Source organism: Hypanus sabinus, chromosome 11 (assembly GCF_030144855.1).
Source record: "Hypanus sabinus isolate sHypSab1 chromosome 11, sHypSab1.hap1, whole genome shotgun sequence".
Taxonomy (NCBI): Eukaryota; Metazoa; Chordata; class Chondrichthyes; order Myliobatiformes; family Dasyatidae; genus Hypanus; species Hypanus sabinus.
In genome coordinates, this window is record NC_082716.1 from 16,587,705 (window position 1) to 16,610,189 (window position 22,485).

The following is a 22,485-nucleotide window of genomic DNA, read 5'->3' on the forward strand; positions in this document are numbered from 1 at the left end:
TCCTCATCACATTCTACAGGGGTTGTATTGAGAGCATCCTGAGCAGCTGCATCACTGCCTGGTTCAGAAATTGCACCATCTCAAATCGCAAGACCCTGCAGTGGATAGTGAGGTCAGCTGAGAAGATCTTCGGGGTCTCTCTTCCCACCATTAGACATTTACACTACACACTGCAAACACAAAGCAAACAGCATTATGAAGGACTCCACATACCCCTCATACAAACTCTTCTCCCTCCTGCCATCTGGGAAAAGGCACTGTAGCATTTGGGCCTATGTAACACTTTCTTCTCCCAAGCTATCAGACTCCTCAATACCCAGAGCCTGGACTGACACCTTACTGCCCTATTGCCCTATTTATTATTTATTGTTATGCCTGCACTATTTTGTGCACTTTATGCAGTCCTGGGTAGGTCTGTAGTCCAGTGTAGTTGTTTTTTTTCGCCTTTTTTTTAAAAAAACATAGTTCAGTTTAGTTTTTGTACTGTGTCATATAACACCACAGTCCTGAAAAAAGTTGTCTCAGTTTTACTATGTACTGTACATAGCAGTTATGGTCAAAATGACAATAAAAGTGACTTGACTAGAGGTTTTGAAAATTTAAATGCTGGCCCGGATAATCTGGGGGCTTCACCCTCCATGATGTCAAAGTGTGAGTCTACTCCAGGCTGCTGTGTTTTGTATCTGCAACTTTGTGGAGATTTGCCTTGCTACTATGATGAACAGAATACTGAGGCTTTGGGCCTACTCTGGGCTGCTCCGGGGATTTTGATCTAGGATTCAATTTGCTTCGGAATGTTGTTGTTGTTTCTTGCTTCTATTTTTGATATGATTTGTTCTGTGTTTTTGCCCCTCTCTTTTCCTGTGAGCACTTGGGGTTGGTCTTGTTTTTAACTTGAGCTCTTTCAATTTCCTTGTTTTGCGACTGCCTGTTAAGCAAACAAACCTCGTTCGTATAATTTATACATTCTTTGATAATAAATGCATTTTGAAACTTTGTACTTTGAAAGTCAGCAAAATCTTATTTCTTCCCAATGTACACCCTTTCAAATGCAAGAGTGTGATAGTCAAAATACGCTCTGTCCTTCCAACACTGAGTAGGAAACAGTAATACTAAAAGCAGATATAAAAGTTTTGTGCCTACAATGTACCTCCCACATCAGACATATCATTTCAAAGTGTCATACCTTGTCGTAAATCTAAACCAGTCTTTAAAGAAAGAAAATCAATCATCAGCACCGGGCCTGAAATTTATAAGCAGATACAATTACCCTCTGATTCATCAAGAGTTTAGAGACAGAGCTAGTTAGCTGGGTTTAGTGAGTAAGGTATTGATTGGCTCTGCAATGCTTATGATGTTGGACAATTGTGCTTTAGATCCCAGCAGGGTGAGATGTTAAGTTAATTTAATAAATCTAATTATTTTGTCAGCCCACTCCAACAACTATTGGATGATCTTCTGGAAATGAATGGGAAATTACATATGGTTTCAGTGCAAAACCCTCATGCATTCAGTAACCACTTCATTAGCAACAGGACGTACCTAATAAAGTGGCCTCTGAGCCTGTTGGTCGTCCTCTGCTGTTGTAGCCCATCTACTGCAAAATTCAACATATTGAGCACTCAGAGATGCTCTTCTGCACACCACTGTTGTAACTCATGGTTACTGAGTTATTGTCACCTTCCTGTCAGCTTGAACCAACTTAAGCATTCTCCTCTGACCTCTCTCATTTACAAGGCATTTTCACCCACAGAACTGCCACTAGATATTGTTCAGGTTTCACACCATTGTCTGTAAATGCTAGAAACTGTTGTCTGTGAAAATCACAGGAGATCAGCAGTTTCTGAGATACTCAAACCAACCTGTCTGGCACCAAAGATTATTCATTCCACAGTCAAAGTAACTTGGATCACATTTCTTCCCGATTCTGATGTTTGGTCTGCACAATGACTGAACCTCTTCTCTAAGTCTGTATGCTTTTATCTACTGAGTTGCTACAGCATGATTGGCTGATTAGATATTTGCATTAATGAGCAGGTGTACAGGTGTACCTGATAAAGAGACCATTGAGTACTTCTACAGCAGATGGGGTCAAGTCGTACTCTAATAGCTGGGAGAATACACCCTCGTGCAAATTGAAGGGATGCTGTATAGCTGGAGGTGTAGAAATACTGAAAGCATGTTAAAAAGACAACTGGTCTACTTTACTTCTAGAATCAAGGATCAAATTTATTTATCATATACATTTACATGCATTTAGAATTTGCTGTGGTGTGTTTGTTAGAGTAGGACAAGCAGCAAAAAAAAAACCAAATTGTTCATCATTTATGAAGAATTATATAAAAACCAAGTTGGAGGTTAAAGTATGCATATGGAATAAAATGTACATAAATACATAAATATCAGCAAGTACTTACAAAGTAAACAGCATTATAACAAGTGGATAAAAGCATTTGTAGTGCAGTGCAATGACGGGGTTAATAGATAGAGCGTGGTGGGGGTGGCTAACTAAAATGGTTGAGCAGATTAATGGCCTGGGGGACGAAACTTTTAAAATGGCTTGAAGATTTTTGCTTTAATAGCCTTATAGCACTTTCCAAAAGGGAGCTGCTGGGAAAGGCAGTTTGCAAGATGGGGATTATCTGCAATGATTCTTCCTGCCGACTTCTTTGTCTTGAAAACATACGATTTCCGCAATAACAGTAGACTGCATCCAGCGACCTTTCCAGCTGACCTGGCAATCGATTTGCAATTGGTTCCAAAGCTCTACATGGGCTCACATCAAACACAACCTGGAAAGATCCTGCCTCGTGGCTCCAGTAACTCTGCTCAATCCCGACCTCTGTTGCTGTCTGTACAGAGTTTGCACGTTCTCTCTGAGACTTCAGGGGCGTCTTCTGGGTTTTCTGGTTTATTCCCAGAAATGTTCCGGCTGATAGTTTAATTGGTTGTTGTAAATTGTCAATAGTGTGTAGGTGAGTGGCACTGTCTGGGGGAATTGATGAGAATTTGGGAAGCACAAAATGGTACTAGCATAAATGGATGGTAGATGGTTAGTTAGGATTTGATGGGCCAAAAGGCTTACTTCCATGCTGTTTTTCTCTATGACTCTAAGCAAAGAGGTGCAGCAAAGCTAAATTTGCATCCCTGCATTATGTAATCCCAGCAACATGAAAGTGGCATTGTTCATAAGCCAATGCCTCCCAGCACCAGGGACCCAGTTCAATCCTGACATCAACCATTGTTCGTAGAATCTCAGATGAAGATGAGAGGGCATACAGGAGCGAAATACCAGCCAGTAGAGTGGTGTCGCAGCAACAACCTTACACTCAACGTCAGTAAGACGAAAGAGCTGATTGTGGACTTCAGGAAGGGTAAGATGAAGGAACACATACCAATCCTCATAGAGGGATCAGAAGTGGAGAGAGTGAGCAGTTTCAAGTTCCTGGGTGTCAAGATCTCTGAGGATCTAACCTGGTCCTAACATGTCGATGTATTTATAAAAAAGGCAAGGCAGTGGCTATACTTCATTAGAAGTTTAAAAAGATTTGGCTTATCAACAAATACACTCAAAAACTTCTATAGTTGTACCATGGAGAGCATTCTGACAGGCTGCATCACTGTCTGGTACTGGGGGTGGGGTGCACAGGACTGAAAGAAGCTGCAGAAGGTTGTAAACCTATTCAGCTCCATCTTGGGTACTAGCCTACAAAGTACCCAGGACATCTCTAGGGAGTGGTGCCTCAGCGTCCATTATTAAGGACCACCAGCACCCAGGGCATGCACTTTTCTCACTGTTACCATCAGGTAGGAGGTACAGAAGCCTGAAGGCACACACTCAGTGATTCAGGAACCGCTTCTTCCCCTCTGCCATCTGATTCCTAAATGGACATTGAATCTTTGAACACTACCTCACTTTTTTTTTAATATACAGCATTTCTGTTTTTGCATGTTTATTTTTAAATCTATTCAATATACTTAATTGATTTACTTGTTTATTATTATTATTAGTTTTATTTTATTTTTTTTCTCTCTGTTAGATTATGTATTGCATTGAACTGCTGCTGCTAAATTAACAAATTTCACGCCACATGCCGGTGATAATAAACTTGATTCTGATTCTGATTCTGTTTGTGTAGAGATTGCACATTCCCCCTGTGAATGTCTGAGTTTCTTAAAGGGGCTCGGGTTTCCTCCTACATACTAAAGCCTTGCGGGTGTCCATATGCTTAGGTGAGTGGTAGAGTCGGGAGAGGGAGGCTCAATAGAAACATGGGGAGACTAATATAGGGTTGATGTAAACGATTAGTATTGTCTTATTGTCTCAATGTACCAAGGTACTGGAGGATAAACTGGACTCTAGAAAAGATAAATCCTCCAAGAGGACCACAACCATGTCGTGGTATGGAGGCTTGTGTGCCTCAATGACCTGGAGAGCTCTGCTGGCTGGAGTCAGGGCTTTATGCTTTGGCTCTTGGTAGGTTCACCCATGCCAAACATTACTGACACGATGAAAGAAGCTGTGAATGCCACTAGAGGTAGAGGACCTTCATTGCTGCCAGAAGAAGGAGAATAATTAGAAGAGATAAACGTGTTAGGGAGAGAAATGGACTGTGAAGCCCATCAAACATTTACTTGCTCACACTGTCCACTTTCTCAAAAGTAGATTGTGATAGTCAAAATCCATTTACAATCACACACCCTGTCCCTTTTAACCGACTGATTGGGAAATACAGATATAAAATCTTTGTTCTTGCAATGTACCTCCCACATCAGATATCACATTCCAGTGTGATATCTTTTTGTAAATCCAAAGCAGTCTTTAAAAAAAAAATCAGTTAACAGCACAGAGCTTAAAATTTATAAGCAGATACAATTAACCTTCGATTGATTTAATGAATTCACAGAGTTACTTAGATGTATTCCAAGTGAGTGGTGGAAGATCCATTTTTTGTGTGTTCTCTCTCTCTCTCTCTCTCTCTCTCTCTCTCACTCCCTCGCTCTCTCCCTCCCCTCTCTCTCTGTGTCTCTCTCTTTATCTCTCTATCTCTATCTGTATCTCTCTCTCCCCCTCTCCCACTCTCTACCCCCCTTTCCCTCTCTCTTTCTAACTATAATATCATTATAATAGATAATTAATACAAAAGATTCTGCAGATACTGGAAATCCAAAGTAACATATATAAAATGCTGGAGGAGCTCAGAAGGTCAGGCAGCATCTGTGGAAAGGAATAAACAGTCAATGTTCGTCAGGACTGAATGATCTTCACCAGAAACATCATCTGCTTATTTCTTTCCATTGATGCTGCCTGACCTGCTGAGTTCCTCCAGCACTTTGTGTGTGTTACACAAGAGTATTGTGTTACTTAATGCTTGTTGGAGCTTGCTGTATTAAAAATTAGTTCTGTCATTACAGAGGGAAACGGGGTTGGCATTTCAGGTCTTAGCATTTCTGATGTTAAAGTTTAAAGGTGATTTTAAAGAGTTGGGAAAGTAAGTATGCTCTCCATAAATACTGCCCAAACTGCTGACAATTTCCTGTTTGAAATCATGCATTTTATTCCCAAAATTTTTATATTCTGTGTTTTACACCAGATCTTTCTCATTTTTGTGTGCAGGGAGGGGGATTGTGTGCCGATGCGATCGTTCTGTTTTTGTTTCTCTTTTGTGCGGGGTGGAGGGATTTGGGAGGTTTCTGTTGTTTTCTTTCATGAATTTGTGGCTACCTGGAGAAGAAGAATTTCAGATTTGTATACTTTGATAATAAATAAAGCTTTCATCATTTGAACCTTTGATTGTTCACAAGATTAAATTCTGCTTTTTGAGCAGCAGGTTGGGATTCAATGTCTACTGGATAAATCGGTAAAATGGTTTATTATTGTCAAATGGACTAAAAATTCTTTGTTTTGCATGTCATTCTCATGGATCATTTCATTAGATCGGTACATTGACGAACTACAAGGGAAAACAAGAAAAGAATCCAGCATAAAGTGTTAAGATTGCAGCTGCAAAGAAGAGTTATCAGAACTGTCATAGAAGCTGCTGAACGAGCCTCCAGATTGGTATGGATCAAGGGGTGTGACCCATGTACCAATGCTGTTGGGACTCAAACCAGGGCCTGACCCACCCTGGATGGGTTGCCTGGGTGACGGTGTCTGATGTTGAAAGACCCACAACATCTGATAACCCCACAGTACATCACTGATTATGTGTTCCAGGGCATCCTAGGATGTATCTGAGCATCGACAGAGCAAGTGCCATGAAAGCAGACTAAAAGATGCAAGGCTATAATGAGCTAGCTGGCAAGGTTAGGAGTCCATCTTATCATAGACCATTCAATAGCCTTCTAACTGTAGGATAGAAACTGTCCTTGAGCTTGGTGGTAAGTGCAATCAAGTTTTTGTCTTCTGCCTGATGGAGCTGGGAAGAAGAGAAAGTGTCCTGGGTAGGTGGGTTCATTGACTATCCTGGCCGCTTTAGTTAGATTAGTCTTTGATTAAGTCAATCACCACAGTCATGCTATCTTCCTGCTAACAATCCTTTACAGATGTACAAAAAAGCTGGATAAACTCAGCAGGTCAGGCAGCATCCGTTGAAACCAGCAGCCCGACCTGCTGAGTTCGTCCAGCTTTTTTGTACGTCTTGATTTGACCACAGCATCTGCAGGATACTTTGTGTTTACAATCCTTTATAGATATGGGTCGATGAAGAAATATTGTGGTGAATGTACCCTGGATTTTATACAAACAGCAGTCCATGATCTTTAATAACCACACCCAGGGTCCCTACTAAATGCATTTGGCACTGAGGGCCTTTCTTGTGCTCTCAGGTGGATGTAAAAGATTCCATGCAGAGGAGAGACACTCCCAAAATCTGGTCGATATTTCTCTCTCAGAATAAATCATCACATTCATCTCTTTGGAAGGGTGCTTTATTAACATCGTGTGCTACAGATCCTATTTTGTAATCGGTTTGACAATTTGCAAGTACTTCATTGGCTCTGGCCTTGGATGGAATGTACCAACAGCAGTGCCACATTTACATAATTGTTCCTTTGTATGCAATGAGATCGAGAAATGGGATTAAACGGAAGAGAATTTTGGACATGTTTAGACACTTGGCTCCTCTCTATAAAGATCTGCTGCAAGTGTGAGAGGAAATGGGATCCAGGTGGATTTGAGTAGAACTGAACCTGGAGTAGACCACAGCAACAGACACAACATGCAGGGGAAACTCAACAGTTCGGGCAGTGTCTATGAAGAGGAATAAACAATCGACATTTCAGACTGACTATCTTCATCAGGACAGTGTCGATGCAGGGTCTCAGCCTAAAATGTCGGCTGCTTATTCCTCTTCATAGACGCTGCCTGACCTGCTCAGTTCCTCCAGCATTTTGTTTGTGCTGTCACTGGCTTTGAGGAGTTTCTATGTTCTCCCAGTACAATTCTTGGACTGTGTTGGTTGCTGACAGAAAACGAAGCATTTTACTCTATGTTTCGCTGTTTGATAGTACATGTCACCAATAAGGCGAATCTATTCCCAGGAGGACATGCAGAGGGACAGCAACTGTACAGGCTCTGCGGGGAAAAGCTACATTCTAGTGTCCTCTTGCCATTGTATACTGAGAGGCTCAGTCCTTAGTCACACCCTCACAAAATAATCATTGACAGCATATTTGAGATTAAAATATTGAAAATATATTTACATGCTATATTGTAAACATATATAATGATATGCTTGGCAGAGTGAATGAAGACAATGCCTTGCCTGTGTTGTAGAACTGTATATTTTATGAATACCTGATATTCTTGAAAGTAATCTGAGGAATTTCTGTAGTGTTTTGACCTCAATCACTTCCATTTTGGAATTAGAATCAGAATATTATGATTACATGTACCAAGATACAACAAAAAGCTTGTCTTGCGTACTGTTCATACAGATCAAATTACATAGTGCATTGAGATAGAACAAGTTAAAACAGTAACAATGCAGAATAAAGTGTAACAGCTACAGAGAAAGTGACCATAAGATGCGAAATCATAACAAGGTAGATTGTGAGGTCAATATTCCACTAATATGGTACTAAGGAACCATTCAATAGTCTTATGACAGCAAGTACTGTGTCTGTCCTTGAGACTGATGGTACATGCAATCAGCTTTCGCATCTTTTACCCGATAGGGGAGGAAATAAGAGAAAATGTTGGAGTGGATAGGGACTTTGATTATGTCGGTTGCTTTACTGAAGCAGTGAGAAACGTAGACAGAGTCTACTGAAGGAGGCTGGTTTCCACATGATGTGCTGAGCTGTGTTTACAACTCTCTATAGTTCCTTGTAGTCATGGGTAAAGCAGTCACCATACCAAGCCGTTATGCATCCAGATAGGATACTTTCTATGGTGCACCAATAACAGTTGCTAAGGATTGACAAGGACATATTAAGTTTCTTTGGCCTCCTGAGAAGGTAGAGGTATTGCTGAGCTTTCTTGGCCACAGCATCTTCATGGTTGGGCCAAGACAGGCTGTTGGTGATGTCCACTCTTGGGATCTTAAAGCTCTCAACCTCAGTGCTTTCAATGTAGACAGGATTGTGTGCACTGTCACGATTCCTTCTGTTTTGCTGACATTGAGGGAAAGGTTGTCATGACACCATGTTACTAAGCTCTTCCTTTATTCTTTCCTTCCTTTATTCCAACTCAGCTTTATTAGGGGAAAAATAATGGTTTCAGAAATAGTGACTAACAAACAGAATTCAGACCCACGAGTGGAATAGACATTCCTTCCTGTATTACTCATGGTCTCAGCTAGAAAATTCTTCTGATTACAACACTCTACAGTTTAAATCTCCTGAAATTACTTGAGTAGTGAGCCTGCTTTAACCCTGGAAGATTATTTCAAACCGATACAATAACAATATTGCGGAGTGTGTTTTTGTTAAACATAATGGGATGGAGGGATTTCTGGCAAGGTCAGTATCTCTTAACCCTGAGCAAGTGTGGAAGAATCATTGTAACTCATCCCTTAAAGGTGCACTTGGTGTGTGGTTGGGTGTGGATCTCCAGGAATTAGCCCCAGGATTAAGTCTGGATGGTGTGGGGTTTGGAATGTGCTGCAAATGGTGAGGTTCCCCTGTGCCAGTTGCCTTTGTCATTCTTGGTGATAGAGGGTGTGAGGTTCTCGAAGTGTAGGTGGACAACCGGAAATCTGAAATAGGCTTACCAAGAAAACTGTGGAATCCCAGAGCTGAGGTAAGGTGAGCAGGGAGGTCGTTTTCTGGAAACGACCTTCAGTACCAGCCTGAAGCATGCTCATAAAGATGCACTGTGAAATCTTACCAGAGTTTCGAGTGCTAACCAATTCTCCCAGAAAGTCAATAATTCAGGACTTCCACAACATGAGAGGAAAGGTTGAAATCTGCACAAAATCATGTCCTTTAACCACGTATGATCATATGCCTACAATAATGAGGCCACGTGCAACAAGCCCACTGGTGCCAGTGATGGTGTGAAATGGGGGGCACCATTTGGTTTATCCCAAATGCAAATGGTTAGATTAATTGTCTGCTGCGGTTTCTGTATAGGCTGGAATCACTAGCTCAGTGGATTCAATAGCATGATTGTTGTATTTAATACAATGTCATTGCCCTATGACCTCCTGCCAAAGGTGACAACAGGACCAAGATCAACTGGCAAAAAATGGCAAATGCAATTTAACTCATGCAATTGTGAAGTTATGCAATTTGGGAAATTAAAGTCAGGCAGAACATGGGCAGTGAATGATAGGGCACTGGGGAGGAAATCCCAGGGATACAGTTACATCAGGGCTACAGGTCATGCTCTATTTTCACTGTTACCTTTGGGCAGGAGGTACAGGAGCCTTGGGTCCCACACCATCAGGTTCAGAAACAGTTAGTTCCATTCAATTATCAAACTCCTGAACCAGAGTGGATAACTTCACTCACCTCAACATTGAACTGATTCCACAATCTACAGACTCACTCTCAAGGACTCTACAACTCATGTTCTCAGTGTTATTTACTTATTTATCTATCTATCTATCTATCTATCTATTTATTTATTTATTTTTATTTGCGCGATTTGTCCTCTTTTGCACATTTGTTGTTAGTCTTCATTTGTGTATAGTTTTCTTGTAAATTTGATTGTATTTCTTTATTTTTGTGTAAATGCCTGCAAGAAAATGAATCTCAAGGTAGTATCTGGTGATAGATATGTAATTTGATAATAAATTTACTTTGGCTTTGAAAGGGCAACACGGGTAGACAGGGTAGTGAAGAGAGGGAAGAAATATTGGAAGGGGAAATCAATGATCATGCAATCAGGTTGAAGACTACCTAGAAGGAATATAGGTGTTATTTATCCACCCTGAGAGTGACCTCATCATGGCAAAAGTGGCGGCCAAGGACTGACATGTTGGAACGGGAATGGGGATAGGAAATAAAATGGTTGGCCACTGGGAAGTTTACCTTTTGACAGATGGAGCGGAGGTGCTTGACAAAGAGGACCCTAATTTACGTCAGGTCTCACCTTTGCAGAGGATGCCACGTGGGGAGGACCTGATACCAGAGACAGCTCCAACAGATTCACAGGGAAGGGGTGTGTGTGTGTGTGTGTGTGTGTGTGTGTGTGTGTGTGTTTGTATGTGTGTGTGTGAGTGTGTGTGTGTGTGTGTGTGTGTATGTGTGTGTGTGTATGTGTGTGTGTGTGTGTGTGTGTGTTTGTATGTGTGTGTGTGTGTGTATGTGTGTGTGTGTATGTGTGTGTGTGTGTGTGTGTGTGTGTGTGTGTGTGTGTGTGTGTGTGTGTTTGTATGTGTGTGTGTGAGTGTGTGTGTGTGTGTGTGTATGTGTGTGTGTGTGTGTGTGTGTGTGTGTGTGTGTGTGTGTGTGTGTGACTTTAAGAGATTGCTTCACGTGGACATATCTTGTAATATTGTTTGTAGCAGTTCAAAATGAAGACGAACTGCCTCAATAACTGTTGTTTTTGCTTAAAGCGTCACATCTAAATGAGTAAGTGACAGACAATGATAGTCTGCTCCAGAGACCAGCTTGGAAAAGCTCATGCTACACTACAAAGCCGTGCTAATGACTCGCTACTAAAGCACTTCACTCAGACTTTTTGTTCCACTGCGTTTGAGCTACAACTTAAAGCAGGACTGATGAAAGGTCATTGGCCTGGATCGTTAACTGATTTCCCAGCCACAGATGCTGCTTGGTCTGTAACTTCTAGCATTTTCTGCGCTTATTTCAGAAGAGAATGTTGTCATTGCTACAGCACTGTGCACAAGTTGACAAACACAATTTTGTGAAATAACTTTCTGAGATGCTGAGTCATGCACGAAGAGAGGGAAACGGCAGTTCAGCAGGGGACTCTTTGCCAAGTAATCTCTGGTAAACAGTGCAGCCCATAGAAGGTTCTGTTCACCACCCAGATGACTGTGCCTCTCTGCCCCGTTCTTGTTTAACTGTTCTATACGTTCCTGCTTGTTTTCACCCATCGTCTCCTGCCCTCTTCACCCAACTCCTGAGTCACAGTGATCTGTATTGCCTTAAACAGCCAGTACTTAATATCGTACGCCAACGCATTGTGACTGAGGAGGGTAGTGGACACAAGCCTGTCCATCACAAGTGCAGCCCATTCCACCACTGGACAAGACGCTGACTCAGGAAGGCGGTGTCTATCATTACGCATCTTCACTATAAAAGACATGCCTTCTTGTTGCTACAATTTGGTGGGCTATATATATATATATCTATATAAGCTCGGCACGGACTGGAAGGGCCGAGATGGCCTGTTTCTGTGTTGTAATAGTTATATGGTTATAAATAAACTTAAAATCCCACATCACCAGGTTCAGGAACAGCTACTTCCTTGCAATTACCAGGTTTTCAAACTGACCTGAACAATCCTAACCCCACCTCAGCAACAGAATAAAGACCATAGAACAGTAGAACACCACATGGGTCCCTTTGCCAACCCTTTAACTTGCTGTAAAATTAATCTGAGCGTGGTGGGGTGGAGATATGTCTCTTCCAAAGAATGTGTAAGGTGCTCCTGCCCTCCACTAGACTGCAGGTCACCCTTGGGCAAGGTGTGGCACCTGCTTAGCCCACCCAAAACACTCACCTCTCCCTGGTTCAGGGCTATGGAGGCCATAAGAACAGGTAGTAGATGGTTGTATGAGCACTTGGCGCATTATCACCTGGATTGGGGAGCATGTCTTATGAGAATAGGTTGAGTGAACTCAGCCTTTTTTCCTCAGAGCGACGGAGGATGAGAGGTGACCTGATAGAGGCATATAAGATGATGAGAGCATTGATCGTGTGGATAAATCAGAGGGTTTTTCCCAGGGCTGAAATGGCTAGCACAAGAGGACACAGTTTTAAGGTGCTTGGAAGCAGGTACAGAGGAGATGTCGGAGATATGTTTTTTATGCAAAGAGTGGTGAGTGCATGAAACGGGCTGCTGGCAACGGTGGTGGAGGTGGATATGATAGGGTCTTTTAAGAGACCCCTGGACAGGTACATGGAGCTCAGAAAAACAGAGGAGTATGGGTAACTGAAGGTCATTTCTAAGGTAAGGACATGTTCGGCACAGCTTTGTGGGCCGAAGGGCTGTATTGTGCTGTAGGTTTTCTGTGTTTCTATGTTTCTATATCACAAGTCCTGGTTATGCAACCACTGATGCCAGGTAGACAATCTCTGAAGGGTATTGACAGTGGCATGGCTCATCTGTCTTGTAATGTCACTGTCCAGAAGAAAACAATGGCAAACTACATCTGTTGAAAAATTTGCCAAGACCAATCATGGTCATGGATGGAGCAACAGCACGAAGGGGTCTTCCCTACAGGCAACAATGCCTCGTTCAGTAGACAGATTAAAGACAGATGAAGGACCATGATCGCCCATGTCAAATGACTCGACACATAATGATGATGATCATGATGAAGATTAATCCACCCCTTTCCTTCATTTTTATTAACTGTTGCATGACCATAGACATGTCTCTTTTTTTTGCATTAATGTCATGTTTGTACAGTTCCTTCCCCCCACATTACAGAACAGAGAACAACGCAACACAGAATAAGGGCCTTCGGCCCAATGTTATGCCAAACTAATTAAACAGTAATTAAATGCCTAGCTGAAATAATTGCTCTGCTCACACAATGTCCTTATCTCTCCGTTCTTTTCACATTCATGTGCCTAAGAGCCTCTTAAACACCATCTTGTATAATCTATGCATAATCTATATTTGTAGAATTCTGTATACTTCTATACAGAATTCCATATGTTATAGAATTATCGTTCTAGTTAGAACCCCCCACTCACTCTATCTGTGGCCTCACTCACATTCTGTATTGTAAACAGTTAAACTTTTTTTTATAATGTTGATTACATTGTATTCATGTAATGATGCAAATTTTATTCAATATCCATACTTCTAACTTTATTTTTAGGGAAATTCTTTATTCTTTATAATTGTTGAATGTTGCTTTTTGTTGCATTGATCAACGCGTCGCAGCAAATTCCTAATTCTCAGTGACAGTTTATTAGGCACCTCCTCTCAGCTTGCCAGTCTGGCCATTCTCCTCTGTCCTTTCTCATTAACAAAGTGTAATCATCCACAGAACTGCCACTTAGTGGCAAATACCAGGAGCGCAACATTTTCTGAGATACTCAAAGCACCTTGTCTGGCACCAACAAATCATTCTACAGTCAAAGTCAGTTAGATCACATTTCTTCCCCATTCTGAAGTTTGGCCTGAACAACAACTGAACTTCATGACCATGTCTGCATGCTTTTATGTATTGGGTTGCTGCCACATGATTGGCTGCTTGGATAATTGCATGAGCAAGCAGGTGTACCTAATAAAGTGGTCACTGAGTGTACATGGCATATGAAGTTGGTCGTTGATTGTTGATCCATGATCAATGTGCACACTGAACCCACGAGCCTCTGACATTGCTGAATGCTTTTCTTTGTACCTGTACCTCACCACAATTATGTATAAGATGACAAATTCGTCTGAACCCTCCACGCGGCAGGCTATTCAACAATTGGTGGCATCACTAACAGTTAAGCAATTTTTGAACTAGTAATGGTTAAAGATCCAGCAGATCTCTGTCCAAAGGTAAATTCAGTCTCTGTTCTTCTGCTGCGTCATCTCTGGTGCCATGACTTGGCAATTTGAAAAGGCTCAGCTACAGATAAGCAGAGGATTCCTGGAATTCAGTCTATCATAGTGGTGCTAGAAAGTTCATGAACCCTGTAGAATTTTCTTTATTTCTGCATAAACATGATCTAAAATGTGAAAAGATCTTCACACAAGTCCTAAAACAAGATAAACAGAACCCAACTAAATAAATAACATAAAAACATTATACTTGTCCATTTATTTATTGATTGAAAAAAAAATTCAATATTGCATGTATTTGTTGGGGAAAAGTATGTGAATCTCTGGGGTAATGCTTTCTACAAAAATTATTTAGAGTCAGGTGTTCCAATCAATGAGATGAGATTGGAGGTGTGAGTCACAGAGGTGCTCTGCCCTATAAAAAAAACACACAATGTCAAATTACTGACAGTCTTCTCTTCTGAAGAAAGGTTTGGTTATGCACACCATTCCACAATCAAGCAACTTACAGAGGGTCTTAGAAAAAGAATTGTAGGGGTGCATGAAGCTAGAAAATGGTACAAAAAACATTTCTAAAGACCTGAGCTTTCATCAGCCCATAATAAGAGAAATTGTGTACAAATAGAAATACATAAAACCTACAGCACAATACAGGCCCTTCGGCCCACAAAGTTGTGCCGAACATGTCCCTACCTTAGAAATTACCAGGCTTACCCATAGCCCTCTGCAACTGGATCCTAGACTTCCTGACTGGGAGACCTCAGTCAGTCCGGATCGGGAGCAGCATCTCCAACACTATCACACTGAGCCAGGGCTGTGTGCTCAGTCCACTGCTGTTCACTCTGCTGACCCATGACTGTGCTGCAACACACAGCTCGAACCATCATCAAGTTTGTCGATGACACCACCGTGGTGGGTCTCATCAGCAAATACAATGAGTCAACATACAGAGAGGAGGTGCAGCAGCTAACAGACTGGTGCAGAGCCAACAACCTGTCTCTGAATGTGAACAAAACAAAAGAGATGGTTGTTGACTTCAGAAGGGCACAGAGCGACCACTTTCCACTGAACATTGACGGCTCCTCCATTGAGATCGTTAAGAGCACCAAATTTCTTGGTGTTCACATGGTGGAGAATCTCCCCTGGTCCCTGAACACCAGCTCCATAGCCAAGAAAGCCCAGCAGCGTCTCTACTTTCTGCAAAGGCTGAGGAAAGTCCATCTCCCACCCCCCCCCCCCCCCCATTCTCATCACATTCTACAGAGGTTGTATTGAGAGCATCCTGAGCAGCTGCATCACTGCCTGGTTCGGGAATTGCACCATCTCGGATCACAGGACCCTGCAGGTCAGTGAGGTCAGCTGAGAAGATCATCGGGGTCTCTCTTCCTGCTATTACAGACATTTACACCACACGCAGCACCTGCAAAGCTAACAGCATTGTGAAGGTCCCCATGCACCCCTCACACAAACTCTTCTCCCTCCTGCCATCTGGCAAAAGGTATCGAAGCATTCGAGCTCTCACGACCAGACTGTGCAACAGTTTCTTCCCCCAAGCCATCAGAGTCTAGACTGACATTGACGTTATTTATTATTATATTGTAATTTGTCCTCGATTGTGCCTATTGTGGTGTTTATTAATTATTGTACTGCCCTGCACTATTTTGTGCACTTTATGTAGTCCTCTTCAGGTCTGTAGTCAAGTGCAGTTTTTATGTTGTTTTACGTAGTCTAGTGTAGCCTTGTGCTGTCTCACATAGTCTAGTGTAGTTTTGTGTTTCATGTAGCACCAGGGTCCTGGAGGAACGTTGTTTCATTTTTACTGTGTACTGTACCAGCAGTTTATGGTCAAAATGACAATAAACTTGACTTGATGTGACTCGATTATGTTTCTAAGCTCCATGTACCTATGCAAAAGTCTTTTAAGAGACCCTATCGTATCCGCCTCCACCACCGTTGCCAGCAGCCCATTCCACACACTCACCACTCTCTGAGTAAAAAACCTACCCCTGACATCTCTCCTGTACCTTCTCCCCTATCTATACTGATCACATGTGCTGCATTAGTTCCACTAGGCCTTGCTCTTTCAGGTACCTGCACGGATGCTTCTTAAATGTTGTTACTGCTCCTTCCTTTGGCATCTCCGTTGGCAGATCTTCACTGCCTCAGTAAAGCAGCCAGCAAAATCATAAACTCCTACCCTGGACATTCTCTCCCCCCCCACTCACCCCATGAGCAAAGACACCACAGCCTGAGAGCATGAACCACAAGGCTCAACTGCTAGCCCACAGTTATAAGACTATTAAATGTTTCCCTACTATGATAAGTGGGTGGTGGGATGGAGACATGTCTCTCCCAAGGTAAGTGCAAGCTGCTCCTTCCCTCCGCTAGCCTGCAGGTCACGTTTGGGCAAGGTGTAGCTCCTGCTTACCCCCCACCCCCAACAGGGTCACATGAAACCGTGGGAACAGGTGGTGGACGGTCTTATGAGCAGCCGGTGCACAACACAAGTCCTGGTTATGCGACCACTGACGCCAGGTAGACAACCTCTGAAGAGTATTGATAATGGCTGAAGTCACCCATTTTGTATAGACACTGCTCAAAAGAAGGCAATAACAAGCCACTTCTGTTAAAAAAAAAATTGGCAAGAACAACCATGGTAATAGAAAGACCATGATCACCCATATCGTACAACAGGGCACATAACAAACGAATACAGTAAGAGATTAACCCCACAATCTACCTTGTTAATTTCTTGCACTTTATGGTTTACCTATACTGCACTTTCTCTGCAACTGTTACAGTTTATTCTGCATTGTTATTGTTTTAGCTTGTTTGATCTCAGTGCACTACGTAATGATTTGATCTCAGGAAGAGTATGCAACAACAAACACAAGGCCTACAATCCAGGTAGCATCGTAGTAAATCTTTTCTGCCCCTTCATTAGCTTAGTCACATCCCAGAGTGTGCAGCTCCAGACATATCACCCAAAATATCGTTCAAGGAAGGAATGGATTGTTACCGAGGAAGCTGCGGGAAGAGAGTAAAGTGATCCTTCGATTCCTGCCTCCTCAGATCTTGACTAGATGGGTCAGTTGAGTGCTGCATTTACCACACTATATGCTTTATCAGGTAAACCTGATAAATCTGCTCATTAATACAAATGTCTAACCATCCGATCATGAGTCAGCAACTCAATACATAAAAGCATGCAGACATGGTCAGGAGGTTCAGATCAATCATCAGAATGGGGAAGAAATGTGATCCAAGTGGCTTAACTGTGAAATGCTTGTTGGTGCCAGTCAGGGTGGTTTGAAAATCCCAGAAGCTGCTGATTTCCTGGGGTTTTCATTCACTACAGTCTCCAGAGTTTACAACAAATGGTGTGAGGAACAAAAAGCATCCAGTGAATACTAGCTCTGTGTGTGAAAATATCTTGCTCATGACAGTGGTCGGAGAAGAATGACCCGACTGCTTCAAGCTGACAGGAAGGTGACCATGAGTTACAACAGTGGAGTGCAGAAAGAGCACACAATATGCCGAACCTTGAAGCAGATAGACTACAGCAACAGAAGAGCACACCGGGTTCTAATCCTGTACCTAAAACAGTGGCCACTGACTGTATACGTAAGATGATTCCACTGTGATTCCTCAGGTTCAGACCTGAGAGAGATTTTAGGAATATAAAGATGTCGACAGTCAGAATCAGAATCGGATTGATTATCACTGACATGGGTTGTGAAACGTGTGGTTTTGCAGCAGCAGTACAGTGCAATACATAAAAAAATTACTCTAAGTTTCAAAAAGCTTACTGAATTACCGCTCACAGTGACTGTAGATTTCAAAGGCACTCAGATGCACTGAACCACTGCTTCCTATGCCCGAATGCTTTGCTACATCATTGCTCAAAGAAAAGTATTTGGATGGGTACATGGATAGGAAAGTTTCTGAGGGATATGAATCAAATATGGGTAATGTTTCAGGTGTCTTCCCCCTTCTTTTCCAGTTCTGAAGAAGGGTCTTGGCCTGAAATGTCGACTGTTTCTGCATTTCCATAGATGCTGCCTGACCGGCTGCATTTTGTGTGCGTTGCTTTGCATTTCCAGCATCTGCAGACTCTCATGTGTTTAGGGGTAAAGCTTAGGTGGGCATGGACCATTTGAGCTGAAGAGCCTGTTATTGTGCGTTACAAGTCTCAGACTCTCCAACTCTATAAACCATATTTCGTTCTCTAAACCCAGCTAGAAGGCGACTCGTATACGCTTTTTCTCAAGACACAAGAGAGACGTCTGATGCTGGAAATCTGAACTAACACATACAAAGCACTGAAGAAACTCAAAAGGTCAGCCAGCATCTATGGAGGACAATGAATAGTCAATATCTCAGGCCAAGAACCTTCAGGGGGATCTTTGTTGATCTTATTTTCTTTTAATCTAGTTGCATTATTGAACAAGTTAAGTTTTTTCTTTGATATTTGTGTCCCTAATTATCTGTGCCTGAGCTGTTGCTCCAAGTTGGTTTCTCTCTGCACCTGTGCATACGATAATAAACTTGACTTTGGCTCTGGAGCTGAACGTTTAATACCATCAGAAAAGACTGAACAGGCCGGGCCTGAAGATGAAGAACAGATTCTGGAGGGGCTTGATGGGGTGGGCATACAAGTCTATTTGCAAGTGATACTAGATCTAGATGGTACTAATACAAGATTTTGGAAGTTACTCACTAACCAAAGACTGTGGAACTTGTTATCACAGGAAATTCTTTCATTTAAGTAAAAGATAAGCAAACAGGAGGCAAAAAGGATGAGGAGGGAGGGAGAGAGGAACCATCAATCATAATCTCTTGCATAGTTGTTAGACCTGAAATCAAAGTGAAGTTTATTGTACATGTTCATACAGAAACATGCTTGCAGCAGCATCACAGCCACATAGCGTTATATCAACGTTATATGATCCATAAGTTATACATAGGCTTACTGTGGGTGGGACAGTAGCGTCACAACTAGCATAATGCTCTTACAGTGCCAGGGACACCGCAGTCTGTAAAGAGTTTGTACATTCCCCCCATGATCTTGTGGGTTTCCAACAGTGCTCCGGTTTCCTCCAAAGACATACGGGTTACTAGGCATTAGTGAGTTGGTGGCGTGCTACGTTGGTAACACTTGCAGGCAGCCTAAAGCGCATCCTTGTACCGTGTTGACCACTGATGCAAGTGACACTTTTCACAGTGTTTCGATGTACATTTGACTAACAAAGCCAATCTTTCACCTACGTTTTCGCTTTTTGCAAGAACTAATGACTAATAGTTGTGCATTCCCAATAATGTACAAAATTATTTGAATTGTGAAATGATAATACACAGTTTTAAAATGAGGCTGTAAAGTGTGGGGGCCTGGGAGGAGGGGTGGAAAAATCTGCTGAAATTCAGTGTGCCAATTTAACATCCTGGTTTGGCAATAATCGTTGAGGGAGACCTCTTTCTAAAATGTTCTGAGAGCATGATGCACCATCAATAACTCTCTCTGAGACGTGAAGGCGAGATATCGGCTTTTATTGACTGGAAGAAAGAACAAGCAGTAATTGACCACCATACTACATCCTGGAGACTGAGGGGCCGGGCTCAGGCCTCAATCGCCTTTATACCGGTGTCAGTGGGAGGAGCCGCAGGAGCAGTCAGCAGGGGGTGTGTCCAGACAGGTATATGTAGTTCACCACCGAGCACATTACATGTAACAAGATCGTTCTGACACCCACCCCCCCACCTCTGCCAGATGATGACCATTTCTTTTTAATGACTCTTCATGGAGACCAGACACAGGTTTCTGACATGCCCCCTCTCTCTGTGCTGTTGTACAGCTTTATATATCTGCCATGGAGACCAGACACAGGTTTCTGACATGCCCCCTCTCTCTGTGCTGTTGTACAGCTTTATATATCTGCTGTGTCATACTCACTTGCATGAACAAAAATACTTCCAGTGGTGCTTTCCTTCAATGTCTAGTTCCACTTGCTCTCATTACCAATTCCTTCCTCCATTTCTCCAGCTTGTTACTGTTTAGTTTAGCTTGTACAACAACAAATTGCATTTATATAACATCTTAATGAAGTCGTAGAGTACTACAGCGCAGAAACAGGCCCTGCCAACCCAATCATCTCGCCTAATCCCATCGACCTCCAAGCACCTCCCGTCCACATACCTACTCACACTTCTCTTAAATGTTACAATCAAATCTGGCAGCTCATTCCACACTCAACCACCCTCCGAGTGAAGAAGTTTCCCCCTCAGATTCTCTGTGAAAACTTCACCTTCCACCCTAAACCTGACTTCGAGTTCTGGTCGGCCCCAGCATATCAAAGTAAAAGAGGGCATGTTTTCACCCTGTTTACACTCCTCATCCCAGCTAAATGTCCCGATGTGATTCAGAGGCATCTAGTCCAACAGATTAAAAACTACACAACCACCTAAAGGAGGTAGAGCAACGGTGGGCAATGGGTGCAGCCAGAGACTTCGGGTCCAAGAGAGGAGGATTTTGAGGAGTGAATTCCCCAAGTTGAAAGCTCTTTGCCTGTGGGAGGGAGGGTAGAGTAATAAACAGCTGATTTGCTCTCTCACTGGCACAGGACCACCACTGTGATTCCAGCTGCTTTTTGACCCACTAAACCATAGAACGCAAAATGGTACTGATTCAGATACAAATTAATCTATCACATGTACATGGAAACAGGCACTGAAGTGTCCTTCTTGCGTTAACAACCAATACAATCTAGGGATGTGATGGGGGCAGTCTGCAAGTGTCAACTGACATACCAGTGCTGACAATCCAGGCCCACCATGCATACGGACCTTTTAACCGACTCCAAGATCAATCTAGCGCTTCCAAGCTAAAAGTCTATCTTAGAATCTCTTAAGTGTCTCTAATGTACCTGTGGCTACCACTACCCTGAGCAGGGCAACCCATTCACCTATCATTGTGGAAAAAACCAACCTCTGACATCCCTCCCTATACTCTCCTCAAAAATCTTAAATTTCTTTCTTTCGTTCTTTCTCTTCTTCTCACTTTACTGAGATACAGCACAGAGCAAGCCTTTCAAGCCACACCGGCCAGCAAACCCACAATTATAGTCTGAGCCTAACCACAAGACAAGTTACAACAACCAATTAACCTACCAACCAGTAGATCTTTGGACAGTGGGAGGAAACCAGAGCACCCGGAGGAAACCCACTCAGTTACAGGGAGAACGAACAAACTCCTTACAGGCAGCAGTGGGAATTGAACCCAGTTTGCCCGCACTGTAAAACATTGTGCTGACCACTATGCCACAATGCCACCTCATATTAGCCGTTTCCACTGTGGGGGGAGAAAGGCGCAGGCTGTCCACTTGACCTATGACTCTTATCATCCTATATGCCTCCGTCAAATCCCTTAACTATGCCTTCGCTCTGAAGAGAAAAGCCCAAATTTAGCTTCTCCCAGGAACCCATCTCAAGCTGGGCTAAGTTGACAGGGGACCACTGCTTGTCTGCTTTAAGAATTCAGACAGCCCCACAGAGTAAACAAGAGCAATAAGTATGCTGATAATTAACAGTGCAGGGTTACCTGGAGTCATGGCTGGTGCCACAGGGCTGTTGACACAGGCTCTCTCCCCTCCACTTCTCTTCTCCACTCTTTGACGCTAGTCACTTTCTTCTCAGGCTCTTGAAAGAACTGTCATTACTCAGAGGGCGGAGGAGTGTTGAGCTTGTTCTCCTCCCCACCTTCTCCGTTGTAAACTGAATTGAACTTGGTTTCGCTTCAGAAACAGAAGTTGAAGTCACACTTCCAGTAAATCAGCAGTGTTTTCAAAACTGATTGGGGAAAGGGGGAGTGGTGACAGTGGTGTGTTCTGTGTACGTCTGTGAGTGAGTGTGTGTGAGGGGGGGAGAACAGGGAGAAAAGACTATGGTAAGTCTGGACAATGACCCGTGTTGATGTCACTCAAAACTACCAGAGAAACTGAATGCAGACACTTAAAAGGGAAGAAAAGGGGGAAACCCACACCAGACGTTTATTTGTTTTGACAGGAAGTTCAAGCATGTTAGCCAATCAGCTGATCAGAGTGAAATGAAAACAGGATATTCTGTAGTTTTAAACTGTAGGCTTCGCAAGCAGGGCCCATTTGAGCAGTCCATGGGAATGCCTGACCAGCTAAAAAATCTCAACAGCTTTCCTGGACAAATAAATGCAACTATCCTGTGTTCCTTTAACTTGCTTTGCTGCTGCTGTTTTTTTTTCTTCTCCCTCTTCAGCTTTTTGCTGTGAGCCAGCCTCGAATGGACTGCACATCTGGAAGTCATTCCCACTA

The 22,485-nt window shown here is 42.7% G+C and overlaps 1 protein-coding gene across 2 annotated transcripts in view; it reads right to left on the minus strand.

Annotated features, from left to right (window-relative positions):
* LOC132401721 (uncharacterized) overlaps nucleotides 1-22,192 on the minus strand; it is a 308,491-nt gene extending 286,299 nt beyond the window's left edge. For both annotated transcript variants that reach the window (XM_059983839.1, XM_059983840.1), the window contains exon 1: nucleotides 21,741-22,192. In XM_059983839.1, coding sequence (XP_059839822.1) covers nucleotides 21,741-21,750 — 10 coding nt within the window. In that variant the 5' untranslated portion in view covers nucleotides 21,751-22,192. The remainder of the gene's footprint in view (nucleotides 1-21,740) is intronic.
* Nucleotides 22,193-22,485: the final 293 nt, after the last annotated feature.